A 17,606-nucleotide genomic window follows, 5' to 3' on the forward strand; every position below is an offset into this window, starting at 1 on the left:
TATTCAGAGCTATGGGTAAGAGTATGACTTAAGGTCTTCTTTCCTGGAATCAGGAGGTGACATGATGTGATGGTGGTGTGACATGATGTGGATCCAGGGGTCGGTGACAACCCAACGGGGAGTGGTGCTGGCTCAGAGATGGATCTTTGGAACAGCACCTTTGAGATGCCCATCTGGGTTCATTTTGGGGAGTCTGCCCAACACAAAGCTTGTTTAGTTTAATTTCCCAGCCTCTATCTCCCCAAATAGTCTGTGAGTCATTGAGAGCAGAGCAGGCCTGTTATATCACATGTTCTCAACTGCGTCCATCCTCACTACCACCTGGTATGAGATAGGCACTCAATAAATGCTCTCCAGGTTGAACTACCACAGTGAAGCTGATCTGAACTGAGTCTCCTCTAGAGTTAAAAGGCAAACCTTGCCTGCCCTCTTGTGCATGTAAACTCATTAAAGCTCCAGCAGCCTGTATCACCCTGTGTCCTTCTGCCTTTCGTTTCTTTGTATGTTACAACTCAGCCAGAAGGCTGTCACTAGCAGCCATTAGACAAGACAAACGGGTCACTCCAGCTCGCTGTCCCTCCCCAGCCTGGCTCTGTGTTCAGTGAGCCGTAAGTGTGGCTACATTAGATACCACACTTCCACCATTGTGCCTCTAGGCCATCCAAGCTGCCCAGTGGAGCCTCCTGTGCATCTTGAGGTCGAGGTGAGCTCTGTAACCACTGGTGAAAGAGAACCTTTGGGAATAGTCTTCCCCAAAAGAAAACTAGGAGGGAGATGGCAAAACCCAGGCAGAGGAAGGACCAGTTAACAAATTTAACTGGGAATATTAGCCAGATACACAGAGACCTTATAGAGTAACCATATTTATAAGGCATCAAATATAGATATAAATTGCTGGTTATGTCCAGCACTGTACTCATAATTTTTCCCAGGGGTCATGTCCTTTGTTTAATTGTGGGAGTGTAAATAATGAAGATGAACCATGCTGTGGAAGTCCAGCCGTGGGCCCACGTCAGGATCAGTGTCTGAGCTAGTTGTAAAGGCACCGTGCCTTGCATTTGCCCAGCTGTGCCCTGAGTTGGCCAAGGATGTGCATGGCAGGAGGTGCAGCGCCTACACTCAGGGTTGCCGAGTTTAGATGGCTCGGTAGCCTGGGGCAGCTTCAGGTGTCCAGTCGCCCTTGCTGCTCTCCACTGTCCCCAGACCACACTCCCTGTCCTTGCCACCCTCCTGGCCCCTGCAGCAGGCACCCAGAGCTCCCATTCAGCTGAGGTGTGGTGCCCCTCACACACATTGCCCTCCACTTACAGGCATACAGGGAGAGAATTTTCCTTCTGCCCCTCTCCAAAGGGAACAGCTTGCTCAAAAGATTGGCAGGCACATTGCCCTAGGTCCTTGGTGCAACTTCCTGCACTTTCCCCTGTTTCAAGTCCCACTCACCTTGTACCTGCCACCATCATGAAGGGATGGGACTCAGCTCCCCAGTCACCCCTCCTGGCTCCATCAGCCTCAGGCCCGTGGACACACCCCACTAGTACCTTTGCTTTGCTGGTACTTGGTTTCTTCCTCTCTGTCAACCTTTCCTCACACTCCACAGCCAAACCATAGTCATGGCGCCCTTGCTTCTCTGCTTCTTATGACAGGCATTTTCCAACCCATGATCTGAAACAGTGTTCTGTCCGTTCAGCTTTAAACACTTTGCTTCGCATCTCCTGTGCTCCTGCATACCTTATCCCCCATTTTATTTTTTTAGTTTTTATTGGTACTGGGGATGAAACTCACGACTTTGCGCTTGCAAGGCAGGTGCTTATGCCGCTGAGCTAAATCCCCAGCCCTTATCCCCCACTTTATGTACTCCCTACCTGTGTCTATTCTGGGTCTAATCCACCAGCCAGCTTTTCCTTGGCGTCACACCATTTCTGGCCCAAGGCCATTGCCACACGCCCAGCATGTTCCTGTTCACACCGTCAGCTCCCATCCCTCCTCCTGGCCACTCACACGATGACCTCCTGCTCTTGAGAGTTTTGACACTACACCCACTCACCTTACTTTGGCCTGGGTCTTGAGACACACCAGCATCTCTTGGGCCTGGTGGCTGGAAATGCGTTCACATATCAGAGCAGCTATGCTAAGCTCTGCACTTAAGCTCACCTCTCCTGTCATTGTCTTTGTCATTACAGAAGGCAAAGACTTCGCTTTTCCTCAAAGCAAACAGAAGCTGTCCTGCTCATGCTGACCTAATGTTCCTTCTTACAAAGCAATTACTTACAGTTGTGTCTGTTAGTTTGAGTAAGACTTGTACTACTCAAAGGCAACTACAATCTCTTAAGCCCTTAACGTGGAGGTAGTCTGATTAGAGATGTGTTTTAAATGTAAACTATAAAGTAGAGCTTGAAGTTTTAGTATGAAAACTAATATAAATATGTTAATGATTTTTGTATTGATTAAATGTTGACATACTATTTGGAAATCTCCATGTTTCTTTCGATCCTTTTCAGTGTGGCTAATAGAACATTTAAAAAGACCTAGATGGTTTGCTTCTATTTCTTCTGGGCAGCAGTGAGTTAGGATATCGGTTGAGCCACTATAACGGAGACCCCTAAAACACAGCCACCCAAAGTAGAAGTGTATTTTTTGCACACATAAGATAGAGTAAGTGGTAGCCTAAGAACAGAGAATACAGCAGTCATGTTGTCATCAGTATGTGACTTCCGTTACCACCATTTCCAGCTAGTAAAGAAAGAGAAGGGCAAAGCCTAAGGTACAGAATGACCTGGGTGTTCTGTCTCTTTCAGTCACATTTGCTGGCCCAAGTTCAACCCGTGGCTTCCCTGAGCTTGGGGGATGCTGGTAAATACAATATATAGTTGGAAAACTATGCATCAGTTAAAGCTTGGGGCACAGTAATATTAACAAGAAAAAGAGGAGAAGGGTGCCCAAAGCTTTTGTTGAGCTGTCATTGTCTCCTTCCCTCTTGCCCTGCCATCTTAGAAGAGGTGCCATCTCTTCTGTCATCCTGGGTAGACCTGCCCCTGTGCTCTGGGCTTTTTCTAAGTCCTGCTTTTTACAAGGCTTATTCAGAGCATCGCCTCTCTTCTAATATGATGAGCTCCCCTTCCTCACTGGCTGCTCCTTCTGAGCCCCTGTCCTTTTAATCCAAAAGCTTTTCCTTGGACCGGTGACATGCACCTTCCTTTGGAGCACAGCTTCTTGCCTCTCCATTCTCTCCTCACTCACCTTTCCACCTGATGGTCATCTAAGTTCCCAGGGACCTCCTCATTGCCAGATTTCCTAGGAAATCTTCAGTGTTTATTTGACTGCTGTCTTCCTTGGATTCTCTGGCCTAACTCTGCTTCTCAATCTCTTCCCTACACAATGTGTAAGCATTGAATCTCCAGGATCTTAACCTAGTTCCTCCTCTTCTCTTGTTCTCCATCCAGTGCTGGATCCAAATTGTCACTAAGCCTTCACTTCAAGCATTCACAGATCTTTCTCTAGCCTGGATTGTTTCTTAGAAAGCTAGGGCAGTAATTTTGCCTGTTACAAAATAGTGTGCCTTAAATATAACAAATACTACACAAAGTCATCATTTTAACCTTCTCTAAGAAATAGAAAGGAGTTCCCCTTATCTCTATCACCTTTATACTTTATCCTGAGCAGTGATGTTTTCATCTAAATGCAAGAGAAACCAAGAGCCCATCTCATCTCAATCTCGCCCTCTGCAGCTGCCTCTGTTGACTTTAGCTCATCCATCACCCTTGAACCTGCCCCGTGTCTTTGTTCCTCCTTTCCCTGCGTCTCACTACCTGCCTCACTTTTCTTTCCTAGACTATTAAATTAGCCGCCAGGGACCGTCCTAGTTCATATTTCTACTCTCTCTGCAGTGTATCCACAGGAGTGATGGCTGTAAAAGACAGACCTTATGATGTCATGGCCTGTTGAAAGATATTCTAGTTGCCTGTCATCACCTTCCGAGTACCTCCCCAATCGCCTAGCAGGCACACAAAGTCTTTCTTGCTCTGGCTCCTGCCCACCCTCCCCTGCCAGTCACCCTAAGATTCCTCATACTTTGAGGGCTCTGCCTGTGGAACACACTTGGCACTTTACTTCCCTGCATCCCTGGGACATTCAGTGGCTTCCTTCAAAGATGCTTTTTCTGTACTTAAAAAAATATGTTTTAGATAAATGCATGAAAGCAAATGCATGAAGACAAATTACCCTGCTACCCTGGATAGTTCATTTTTCCTTCATCCATGATTCCTTGAAATTTTATGATTTTCTGTTGGAAACCATTTGCTTCATTACACAGTAAATGCCTGGCTCCCTTCCTAACCCTTAGGTCATCCTAGAGAATCAATGTCTTTCTTGCTTGGGATTCCCCAGCACACAACACCTGGTTCATGGCTGGAGCTAGAATGTTATCACTATTGATGCCATATTGGGTGTGGCTATTTGTTTTTGTAGTCATGGATACTTTGAAAACATGAACCCATCTTATCCCTTTGTATATCTCTAGTGTGTTGATTAAGGTAGGCAGTTAATAGTATTTGATAAATTAATAAATAAAGGAAGATAGAATGAACTGCATGTTTCACTAACAAAGTTCAGGATTAAGTTCTAAATGAATGGTACAGACAACAAATGCTTTGGTGAATTTGAGAAGTGAAGTCCATGAGGCTGGAGCAGTTTGGTTCTTGCCTGGGTTTAGGGTAGAAGAGAAGCATGAGAATGGGATGTTATGTACATAAGACTCAGATATAGCTATAGAAGAGCTGAAAATTTCCATGGAAAAGGGGAAACCTGGATTACAAAACCTACAGTACAGCAACATGCTCTGTGTAGTGTCGAGCACAGAGGATTTAGATGTAGCCGAGTGGCCATAGAATTCAGTAGAATGTGAGCCCGGAAGGAGACCCAAGTATAGAAGATCTAGGGGCCAGGCAGCGGATCCACAGTGAGGAGTAGCTGCATTGGTATGAGAGCAACTGAGGCAGGAGACAAGTTAAGGAAATGCAGAAGAGAAGGGGTGGCAGCAGTGGAACAGAAAGCAAGCAGTGAGTGAGAAGTAGACCCCAGCGTTCCTTGACAGTAGAGTGGGTAGAATGCTGGAGAGCTGGGGTGAGGGCTAGACAGCTCCACCTGAGGGTTGCATGTGGGCAATTGTGCTATTCACTGAAGCTGAGAAATTCAGAGGCCCTGATTCTATAAAAAGATAATGGGGGCTTGTTTGGGATATAGAGTTTGGGAGGACCGCCAAAGAGACATTTCCTAACAGCAGTCAGAAACAGGAGTGAGATGATTGAATGAAAATTGGACCTAAGGTAGAAATTTTGGTATTATCTGAGTGGGGCTGATATAGAGAATTACTGAGTTATTGAAGGGAATGACACGGTGAAGAGCACATGGAGGAGGACCAGGTCTGAAGTGTAAGATTTGGGGAACACTCATAACTAGGCTGACATAGATGTTAGAAGCAGGAGAGGAGTTAAGGAGAAAGCTGGGCTCATGAGTGTTCTAGTCCTGAATCCTCCTCAATACTTGGTGCGCCCAAGGCTTTAATTTCCACCATCCTGATAGGTCTGTAGTGATGTCTCATTATGGTTGTACTTTGCATTTTCGCAGTGACTAATGATATTCAGCAGGCGTTCTACATGCTTATTTGCCTCCCACCTACATAGCTGCTCCAACCAGCAGCAAATTTTAGTATTTAAATCAATTTGGGAGAAAAGAAATACCATTAAGAACTTCCCTCTAGAACAAAATAATGATGGTCCTTCTTCCACACATCTAAATTTACAGTTGATCAAAAACCAAATCAAACCACATAAAATCAAAACCAGAAAACCCCACACAGAAATAAAAATAACAAAAATGAAACCCTAGAGGGTCTTGCCTCTCAGAGTCTTTGCTGTGCCATTTTGTTTGTCTTTCAGTTGGCTTTTTAAAAAAATAACAAAATGAAACATAACAATTTTAAGAAGAGAAAATTTTAAGAAATCCACAATGGGTTGTCTGGCTTATTTTGATGTCACGTAGAGCATACGGAGGAAGGCTATTTGCAGCACATATAATTAGGGGATATTCATGTTCAAATTTAGATTTCTCCCAAACAGCGTAAAATACTCACAATCCCAAATTTGAAGGGACACATATGATCTCCTTTGAGGATTGTGAAGGACAGTATGAGCTGTTCTTCATAGAACAACAGGATTTCGTCAAATTGACACGGCTCCCCTGTGTAAATATTTCCCATCCTGTTTTGATACATTCATTGAGAGTCAAGAGTCAGCCTGAGAAACTCCCCTGTGAAATCTACGCCTGCAGACATGGAGATTAGAACAACTGTCAGGTCATTAGTCACATAATCAAATGCTCTTCCTTCTTTAGCATGCCTCTTTAGTCCTGGAATATATTCATTTATTAGAACCGGAAAGCAGTCTCCCCTAGAGTTGTCCAAGACATCACCATAAATTCCTCTTATGTATCTTTAAATCCACCATTTGCCACTTGGTCATTCTCTACCCCAGTGAGCATCTTTGGTTTCAGTTTGACCATTTCACTTACTATCTGCCTCCCAGAATCAGCACATCTTTGTGAATGTAATCTTGTTTGCTACTGCTCGTTACGAATTCAGGAATAGGCCAAATTAAGGTCCCCACTAAGGATAAGAATGTTTCCAAACTGAAGAATTTTAATGATCTGATAAGCTGACTCTTCATTTTCCATCACTTCATGTCATATTCAACCAGGAGCCCATCGGCAGTGGGCCATTATCTGTGTCGCTGGCCCCTCCTCAAACAAGGGTTGGTAATTACCTACCCACCCAACACTGTCCTGCTTCAGTTCTTTCATTGTCTGTCAATGTCTTCTTTGCCCTGAAGATCACCACTATAACGCTGAAGATTCAACAACACGAATCCATGTGGATAAATTCTCAAACTGGCAAAGCTGCTGTTTTTGCTTGTGTTGGTTGCTCAGCGGTCATGGCCCTGCCAGGTGTGTACTGACTCCGCCTCCCCTGCTCCTGGAAAATGGACTGAAGAACTTTTAGAATGGTCTCTCCATCAGCTTAGGCACTAAACCTGAAGCTGAGTTTGCTATGCCGTACCTGGGAAAGGCCAGCATGGAAGACCAGAGCAGTGGGGTGGGGAGTTGGTTGGTTGATGTCAGGCTGTGGATGTAACTGAACTATCTATTTGGATCTTTTGCTCACTTAACAAATTAGGTTGTTTTCTTATTGAATCTTAACATACTCCTGACGGCTCCAACCACCAGTGGTATATGTGTGACTGTCCCATCGGGCAGCTTGTATCACCCAATGGGACTGCCTCATGCTGTCCTAAGGGACAGTCGTGTGTGTATCACCTGTGTTGGAGAGCTGCCTGGCAGTGGAGACATACACATTCTGGCCCTGTCATGAACATGTTTGAAAAGTCCTTTGTGTATCACATATGTAAACATCAAATTGTCTTCCTGGTGTAAGAAGCTGAAAGAGTAAATGAGATCCAAAATGCACAATAGACACTGCAATGGGGACAAACTGTTCAAAAGGAAAGAAAAACTGGGATGGGGGAAAGGAGAAAAGAAGGAAGGGAAAAGGGAAAAATACGTGTATATACAAGATGGTTAAGAGAGTTATAATGCTAATTTCTCTTAGTTCATTGAAAAGAAAGGTTGGCGTTTATATTGTTTGGACAATTTTTCATGCCTATATCTTGTACTCTGAGTAACTACTTTGAAGATAACAATACATGATGTTTTTCTCCTATTATCTTGTTTTGACAGTTTTCTTCCTCTTCAAAACAAAAGAAAGTTTCTTTGTGTATTCTGGATTCAAGTCCTTTATCTAGCATTTGTTTTACATGTAATAGTCTTCCAGATTGTGAGTTGTCTTGTTCATTCTCTTAACAATTTAAGAGCAGGCATTTCTAATGTTCATGTTCAGTTTACCATTTTGTACTTTACAAGTTGTGCTTTTGATGTCAAAGCTAAGAAATCTTTATCTCAGTCAAGATCATAAAGATTTTCTTGTAGAAGTTTTAGGTTTTGCCTGTGTATCTATGGTGTGTTTTGTTTTTGTTTTTATGTGCGGGATGAGGCAGGATTTAAAATTTCTTTTTAAATATAAAGTATATTCAATTGTGTCATCAAAATTTGATGAAAAGATTATTTCCTCCACTGCACCTTTGTAAAAATCAGTTTTCCATATACGTAAGAGTCAGAGTACTAATTTTAAAAGGAATAGAGGTTGGCATAGAATCTCTCCAAAACCAAAGCAAGTCTGACTCAAGGATTTGAAAAATGCCTCCTGATGTCAGACAAGGTATCAGACACTAGGGTTAAAAAGAATTAAAGACCGCAAGTTGACTAAACTGATTATTGAAATGCAGGATGAGATGCGTGGGTTTCTATGAAAGCACATAGTTACGGTGCTTAGTTGGCCTCTGGTCAGGGAAATCTTCCTGAAGGAGGGGATGTATGGCTCTGTGCGTGCGTGCGTGTGTGTGTGTGTGTGTGTGTGTAGGTAGATAAGATAGGGATGATGAGCAGGGAATCCAAATGTAATGTTTGAGATGGAGAAAGAGCCGAGTCTTGTCTGGCAAGCCACGGCAGTCCATGCATTTTGAGAGGGAAAGCTTTTAAGCAGGGATTAGCACTTTTAAGTAATGTAAAGTGGTGGCCAGAGAGTGCTGGTGTGGTGATGCACATTGGGGCAGGAGCCTTGGGAAGAGTAAGAGGTTGTAGAGAAGTCATTGAGATAAAAGAACTGAACTAGGACAGTCAAGTTAGGACTAGAGAGGAGGATTGATTGGAAAAACTTTGAGGAGGTAAAACCGGAAGCAGTTGGGGCTGGCTAGCTGGAACTGAGGAGTTAGGATAAGGGCACAGTGTTTGGGTAGCTGGTACTGCTATGAACTACAAATTGGAAAACAGCATAAAGCGCAGGGAGGGGACAGAGTAGGTTTACTTTGGATCTTGATAAATGTGAACTTTGAACTTTTAGGTAGCAACACCACCTGTAAGATACATGAGACTCATCTTCATGGAGGTAGCTCCAAACAAGATAAGTTAAAAGGACAGATTCACACCAGCCTCATGGGCAATTTGATTGACCTACCCCTTTCTTGCTTGTCTCACCTGCAGAATGCAAAATGGAATAGTAAGTTGTAGGACTGTGAGGATTAAATGGGATATTGGTAAACAATGATGCCCATAATACCATTAGACAAGGGATCAGAAGAGTCCATTGCTTTTGCAAAATTAAATGTTTGACGTTGACTCTGTATGCAGCTTAAGGGAAATGGCAGATTACAATGGGTAAAGGAGAAACCAGGATGAAATCAAGTCAAGGAAGCATAAAATAATCATTTGCAAAGTCTGGCTTGAACGGAAAGAGAGGTGGAAGGGCAGACACACTGTTCACATGATCTTTGGAGGGTCTACATGGAGGGGAAGGGGAAGACGCTGACTTGGGAAAGACTGAAGAGTGGGGAGAGAAAGGAAGTATGAGAAGCAGACAAACCTCAAGGAGAGAAGGGCAAGCAGTGGAGATGTCTCTGGAGGAGGAGAAGCTCTTGTTCTCTGTGCCTGTTGAGAAGACATAGGGCATAGAGTAAAGAAATTGCCACAGAGGGGGCCTCAATTTGATAAGTCTGAGTCAAGAGTAGGGATATGAGAACTGGACAGTGGCTAGAAGTGAAGATATGTGCAATGGTTAAATTGTGCTGCCTCCCAAACTCCTGTTTGGGATGCCGAATACCCTAGAATGTCTCTGTGCTTAGTTGGAGATGGAGTCTTCAGGAAGTAATGAGATTAAAATGGAGTCATTGGGGAGGGGACCCTGATCCAGTATGGCTGGGATCCTTAGGAAAGGAGGCGATTAGGACAGATACACTTAACAAAGACTGTATGGAGAGCAGGGAGAAGATGGCCATCTACAAGCCAAGGAGAGGGACTGAAGAAATCAACCCTGACCACACCACACTGTCAAACTCCCTTCTCCAGAACTGCGAGGGGATGCATTTCTGGTGTAAGCCATCCAGTGTGTGGCACTTTGTTATGGCCCTCAATGCTAGTGAATACAGCGTGAGACATGAGAGGGAGCTGGCCCAATCAGGCGATGGCTGGTGGTGGTCCAGAGTTGGGCCTCAGGTTTGGATGAAGGTGTGAGCCAGTAGTGTAAATCTGCCTGCCTGGCATTGCGTTTACTCCTGCAAGAGGGATGCCTGCGAATAACAGGGTCTGGGGACACTGTGAGGGCAGAGCTGAGTGGAGGCTGGTGCTGATGAGTGGTGGGGCTGGAGCTGTGTCTGGGCACTGGGAACTGTGAGTGAGCAGCCAGTGGTCAGCTGAGGAGCAAAGCTGTCTGACTTGTTTTTCCACCTGAGGAGTCTCCCTTGGCTGTTGAGAATCAGTGAAGGGAAGGTGAGCCTGGTTCCAGTTTGCAAAGGTAAGCAGAGCAGAACAGCTCCCTGGAACTGGTGCTGAATCCTCTGCCCTGCAGGCCTGTGCACAGGAGCATCCTCTAGGCTGACTGCTCCATGGATGGTGACTTTTCTGGCATTTGCTGTAGGAACCACAAAGTCAGGTGGCCTCCCAGTGTTCATCCCTGCAGTAACCATTCACCAAGGGCTACTGTACATCCACAGGTCTGCAGGTGTGAAAAAGAATCAGACTTGGACCTCACCCTCAGGCAGATGAAACTAGGGAAGGGAAAATAGGCAACCAATTAGGCAGAACAGCAATGTAAGGGAGTTCAAAGGGGAGGGAGTTGGGAGGGGAATTTGGGAAGACTCAAAGGTGGGAGGGAAGACTTTGGAGTTTTAGAATACAGCCAGGAAGCCAAGGATGGTGTGAGCACACCTGTAATCCTGTAATTGTAAGCACTTTTGGAGCCTGAGGTAGAAGAATTATAGCTTTAAGCCCAAACTGTACAATTTAGTGGCATAGCAAAATCCTGATTCAGAAGTTTTTTTTTATAATGGCTGAGGATGTAGTTCAGTGTAGTGGACCTGGGTTCAGTTCCTAGTACTGCAAATATACATACATACACATGCTGGCAGGTAGGGACAGTCACAGACACAGGTGGGAAGTGTCTCCTCTGAGGTTTTGGGGCTGTAAGGAAATCCAGTGAGAATACCGAAGCTGGGTGCTGGAGTGTTCAGGAGGGATTCCTGCAAGAGGTGAGCCTAATGGGAAAAGACGGGCCCTGCAAGGGAAATGGGATGTCAACACAGGCATAGGAAGGGTGCATTGGCCAGTTCTGGCCCTCACTGTAGGGATACTGCAGCCCAAAAGGTGATTAGAAGTCAGCAAGTGGCCCTGAGACAGTCCCAGATGATCAATTGGGATCCTCCCTTCAGACTCCTTCAAGAGGGCAGTGGCCATGGACCCCACTATACCCTGAGTAATCACTGACCCTATGCATTAGGGCTCAGCCAGAGAATATTGCAGTGGACAGAACCAGGCCTTCCAGCCTGGGGGAGGTATCCTGTCCAGCAGGGACACAGTCTTGGGACAGGAATAGGGGAGGGGCTTCGGGTTCAGATGGGCAGTCAAGAGGCTTGCATTCCCTTGGGATGAGCGTCAGAGAGAAGAGGGCAGAGATTCTAGAGCTTAGGGCTTGTGGGGAGAAAGGTTCCCTGTAACTGCAAAAGGCTTCTGGATTCTTGGGCACAAAGAGGGCACATTAAGTCCACCTGGACTGGAGGAATCATGGTGCGCTGGGTCCCCAGGACTGGACAGGGTGTCAGACCGAGTTTCCACACATCTCGCATCTCAGCTCTACCCTTGCTGTAGTCCTGACCTGCAGCCTCACTGTGACTGATGATGGCCTTCCTGCAGAGCAGTCCCCAGGGCCGGAGGATATGCTGGCTCATACCGCTCCTCATTTGGCAGCAGCTGGGAACTCTGAACATCCTGGCCTAGCCAGGCCTGAGGACACAGCGGAGGCCAGGAGCGTCCGCTGCACGTTAAGAGCATGCTGCTGTTCTTTATCCATCTGGCCTCTCCTGAGACTGCCGGAGAACAAGCAGGCTGTTTGGTACTGTCTGCTGGGGACATGTTCCTGGAGTGTCCCAAGAGAATGTAATCTTCCATCTTGTCTTCAGCCTCCACAACCCAGAATTCAGTTCCTATTGTCATCCTAATTATCCCAGTGCCAATATGTTTGATGTCAACCAGCCAGCCAATTGCGGTCCTTTCCTGCCAGAAATAAATCACCATGTAGGACTAAAACCTTAATGAAAAACAGCGTCTAGAATGGCATAGGATAGGGAGCAGGGAGAATAGCATTGTGGATCCTACTGTGTTGCTTGCCAAATACTTCTGACTGTAGAGTGGCTGCTGAACGAAAGCAGGAAGGGGTGCAGAGGGACTTGGCAATCTCCTTTGTATAAGATTCCTGTGTTCCCTATTTCCCCTGCCCATTATCCCTATCTCAAAGTGTGTCCAGTGGTGCTCTGTGAGTTGATTGTTCAGTCTCTTTCCTGACTGGCTGGAGTCCTGCTCATCTGAATTTATATTAACACATTGTCTTAATCCGCTCAGGCTGCCATGACAAAATACCATAGACCAAGAGGCTGACACAATAGAACTTTATTTTTCGGTCTTCTGAAAGCTAGGAAGTACAAGATCATGGTGCTGGCCAATTCAGTTCCTAGTGAAGGCTGCATGTGGCTTGTTGATGGCTGCCTTCCTGCTGTGTGCGCTATGCTGGGGGGAGGGTAGACAGAGAACAGATAAGACCAGTCAACTGTGGACCAGACCCTTGGGTGTGTGTGGCCTGGTGTGGTATACCGGTACCTGTACGCTTTGTGAACCAGCAGGACAGGGCATCCATTGTAACTCTGTAATATAAGCACCTAAGTCAGACCATATCTTAGCCCCTAAATTCAAAACAGAGTTGTGTATTGGGTTAGGTTTCTGCCTCTGTGTCAAAATAATCTGTGGTTTTAAATTTAAAAGATGAAAGATTTATTTGGGCTCCTGGTTTCAGTCCATGGTCACCTGCCCTCTTGCTTTTGGAATTAGGTTGTAAAGCAGAACATTATTGCAAATGGGCATGTGGAGGAAACTGTTCACTTCATGGTGAATGGGAAACAGACAGACAGACAGACAGACAGACAGACACAGAGAGACGGAGAGCACAGAATCCCATGTATCCTTCAGGCACACATTCCCCATGACCTAACTTTCTCCCATTGGGTGCCACCTCCTGAAAGTTCTACCAGCTCCCAATAGTGTCATGGACTGGGGACCAAGCCTTTAATATGTGGGACTTTGGAGGCCATTTAAGATTCAAACCATTTCATGAAAGATTATTTGTTAATTTATTACAACTGATTATTTATTTAAATTAAATTTATCGGTACAGTTTAGGTAGATATACATGATGATCACATTCGTCACAGGGGATTTGTACCTGTACATGGTATATCTTGATTCCTCTTTTTTCTCCCTTCTCCTCCCCTGCCTGCAACCCCTTTTCCCTTCTTATTTATGAAGGCATGTTTCCATTTTATCCTTCTGTTTCAACTGATTTAAATAGCTCGTCAATTGTACCCTGAAACGTTGGTTAAGAGTGAGATGACATGGCCCAGCCAGAGAGAAGGACAGCTGCCTTTAGTCTAAAAATTTCACAGGGGTGAAAACAGGGTAGGGGAGCAAAGAAATTGTCTGGGGGGTGGGATCTAGAGTCCAACCCATGTGTTGGCATTTCAGAATTGATTTGCCTAGGTGGCATTCCCTTCAAAGTGCCTACAAAGCTCCTGAGTCCACCATATCATCAGCTCAGCTGCCTAGAAAGCCAGATTTTCTTGAGAAGGCAGATGATCTATAATTAAGGAGCAAGGTCTGAAGTCAGGTCCACTGAGATCGTTTGCTACTCCACGTGTGTCCATGGGCAAGTTATTAGACTTCTCTGCCCTAGGCCTTCTCATCTCCATGTGAAGATAAGACACATCTCACAGAGTCATTGCAGAGATCATGTGAGACTGTGTCCACTAAGCACTCACCCCAGTGTCACTGTGATTGCTGTAAAGCTAGTGTTCTGCAGGTCCCATGATTTGTGCAGGGTGGCACTGCTAATTCCTGACATTCTGCTACTCTCTTCTATGCTCTAGGGTCAACCTAACCATTTCTGTTTTAACCGTGAAACATTTTTTTTCTAGATCAAGTCTCATGTGGAGCCCCAATAATTGGTAGATGTGGAGCACAGCTAGACCCCAGAAAGCTTCTTGGAAAGTTTCATTTCTAGAAGAATCCTAGGGGTCCCCTGAAGAACACCGTTTAAGTTTCACCCCTCTTATTACTGTTCCCTCCTAGTCGAAAGTTGTCTCCTGGGTCAGCGCAGTGTAACTGTTTCAGTTTCTGCTTCCTGAGGAACCTTTCATTCCTGTCTTCTCCCTGACGTTACCTGATGAGCTTTAAGTGTAACTAGTAACACGCCTGTAGTCCTTTGACCATTCCCGAAGTACATCTCAGGTAAATGTAGACCTTGGTAGTTAATTCAGAGGAGCCTGCTGAATTGCCTTCGTCTTGGTTTACCCTTTAGTTGGCTCATGCATGGTCACCCTAAGTAAGTGAAACTTTATTGTTCAGTGAAGTTATGCATACAAATATGCACACATTGGGGAAAATACTTTGTAATAGTCTGTGTCCTGGTTGTTTGACTGGTGAGATAGTATGGCAGCAATCTATGGAAAAGGCAGCATGGAATCTGGATCTCTCCACCTACCCCAGCTGGAGAATGAGGGGTCAGGCGTTAGTGGAGTCTGTGTCACTTGAAAGATGTTTCATGTGTCTGTGTTTCTATAATGGCTTTATTTAGATATAACTTACATACAACATAATTTACCTATTTAAAAGGTACAATTCAGTCATCTTTACTATATTCCCAGAGCTGTGCAACCTCCACCACAATAAATTTAGAACATTTTTTTTACCCCAAACAGAAACCTACTAATTAGCAATCACTCTTTCCTTCCAATTTCCCAAATCTTACCTAGTCAACCGTTAATCTACTTTGTGAGCCAATGGATTCACTGATTCTAAACATTTCATATAAATAGAATCATTCAGTATGTGTGTCCTTTGTGTCTGCTGTCTTTCACTTAGCATAACATTTTCAAGGTAGGTCTGTCTGTGTTGTACCGTGTATCAGGACTTCATTCACTTTTACTGTTAATTATATTCTAGTACATAGAAAATCCCACTTTGCTTTTCCATCAGCTGGTGGACGTTGTTTCCACCTTTTGCCACATGCAGATAATGCAGCAATAGATGTTAGTAAACATTTTTGTTTGTAGATTTTTGTTTTTGTAATTTAACCGACCAAAAGAATTAAGGATTTCAGTTGCTAGATTTATTCGCTATGTGCAGGATACTATGTTAAGCATGTTATTCCTGTAGTCATCACAGAAGCCCATTTCTCCCAATTTTTCATGAGGAAACTGAGGTCCCATAGCTAATAAGGAGTGGAAGGGCCTTTCTGGGCCCCCGTAACACTGATTCTCTGCACTGCTTCCAGAGGTTGGCCAGCCATTGGTACTGTACCGTTCCAGCTGCCCACACAGACTGCTACTCTGATCAAGTCCAGATGATGGGCCACCTACTTGCATTATTGCTTAATTGAATCCCCCCACACCAACCAGGTGAAGGAGTCTTACTATCCCTAATGTTGAGTGAAGAAAGAGGTTCAGAGCAGGTGCAGGTTCACCTGGGTGACATGGTTCATGGGCACCAGAGGCTGGGGCACCAGGGTCAGCAGTAACCTGCACTGTTCCTTACTTCCTTGCAGCTCTCCCTCCCAGACTTGACTTCTTCTAGCACTCTCTCACCTTGGGAAGAGGTTCTTTATATTCCTGAAATTCCATTTTCAAAGGGTAGCACCTGTGTGGCTCGCTGTGTACACATAAACACACATCCAAGGGTATCACTGCGCCTGGGCCCCAGAGACCTCATGTAGACAGGATCCCCCTGGGCTGCCATTACATTACAGAGTTCCTGAGGTTCACATCTGCATTCAGATTTACCTGCCTGCAAACAGAGCCCTGGAAGCTTGTGGAGCACTTGCTTTTGGAATAGTGCTGAGGTGGAGAGACTCAAGGATCTGCCTAGAAATGGAGCTGGTAGTTGGCGGGAGGTTTGGGAAGGAGGAGAGTAACAGTAGCAGGTGGTGTACCAATTGTCTCCATGTGGTTGCCTGCCCACAGCTGCTATCTTGGACGACCCCATGGAATGCAGCAGAGGGGAGAGGCTGTCCATCACCCTGGCCAAGAACCGCATCAACCGCGCTCCTGAGAGGCTGGGCAAGGCCAAGGTCGAAGTGGACATCTTTGAGCTGCTCAGAGACAGCGAGTACGAGACTGCAGAAACCAGTACGTAGAAGGGACAGGACTGGTAGAGGATTGGCTGGTGGTGTGAGCTGCACCATTGCCAGGCCTCTGCTAGAGACATCCCTGGGGGAGGAGGAAAGTATGCACCAGGAGGTCCTTTGAGGAGTGCAGCCTGTATGAGATTCCTGCTTTCGTTTTGAATGATGTATAGAATAAAGGCAGAACACTAATTATTTCATTTATTCATCTCTCTACTCATTCATTCCTTCATAGACTGATTCATTCATGTCCTGGATATTTTGTGCATAAATCCCTGAATGAAATCTTGTGTGTGATTGAGAAAGAAGAACCACCAGCCCAGCGGTAGCTGAGCCATTGCACATCTAATGCTGGTCTTGCTTTCTTGTGCAGAGGGCAGCATTATGGGAGGAAACTGAGACTTGGGATTCAGGATAGAGTTGAGCCGCTTGTTCTGTAAGTTGTAGCCTTGGACGAGTCGCTACTTAATCATATCTGAGTCTCAGTTTCTTCATTTTAAAATAGGAATGCCAAGCACTACTTGGGAAATCTTGCAAATTGTTGTCAGACTTAAATAACTTAAAATACAGGAAAATCCTCTATTAATTGCTGCATTACAGACATACATTAGGTCACCTCAGTCATACATAGGGCACCCTTACTATATGCTGGGCATTGCATTTATTTTTTACAAGAGAATGAAAATTAAATGTCGTTACAAACACTTTTGAAAAGAAACCAAGACTCATAGTTACTGTCTAACTCTTTTCTTGTTGTTGAAGGAAAACACCTGACTCCCAAAGTTAAAGGAAGAAAGATTTATTTAGCTCGCAGTTTGTGGAGGTTTCAGTTCGCAGTTGGCCAGCTCCAAGGCAGCGTGGCATGGCAGAATAGCATCACAGAGGAGAAACAGTTTATGGCAAGCAGAAGGCAGCAAGAAGCAAAATAGCAAAGCAACAGCAAGCAGAGTCAGAAACTTGAGTCTTTATCTGTTCCAAGCTACCCAACTTTTGGGTGGTACCACCCACACCCAGGGTGGGCCTTCCCATTATCCACACCCAGAACTATGCTTACTCAGTCAGTAGACTAATTTAGTAACCGTGTACCCCTAAGGGTTGGGTTCCCATTATGGCCTTCAAGGGCGGCTTCTGAATGCTCTAGCCTTCTTCTACTAGGTCCACGTTCTAAGGGTTCCACACCTCCCAGTAGCATGATAGGCCCGAAACTAAGCCTTTAATACATGGCCTTTAG

At 45.1% G+C, this 17,606-nt stretch overlaps 1 protein-coding gene and 1 pseudogene across 1 annotated transcript in view; one reads left to right on the forward strand and one right to left on the reverse strand.

Moving 5' to 3' along the window:
• Positions 1-17,606, forward strand: part of Grik4 (glutamate ionotropic receptor kainate type subunit 4) — a 431,262-nt gene that overhangs the window by 245,379 nt on the left and 168,277 nt on the right. The window contains 1 exon segment of the mRNA XM_063255944.1: positions 16,215-16,379. Coding sequence (XP_063112014.1) covers positions 16,215-16,379 — 165 coding nt within the window.
• Positions 1,135-12,841, reverse strand: LOC106028230 (spermine synthase-like; annotated as a pseudogene).

Source organism: Cavia porcellus, unplaced genomic scaffold (assembly GCF_034190915.1).
Source record: "Cavia porcellus strain 051 isolate PalLab524CR breed Dunkin Hartley unplaced genomic scaffold, mCavPor4.1 scaffold_9, whole genome shotgun sequence".
Lineage (NCBI taxonomy): Eukaryota > Metazoa > Chordata > Mammalia > Rodentia > Caviidae > Cavia > Cavia porcellus.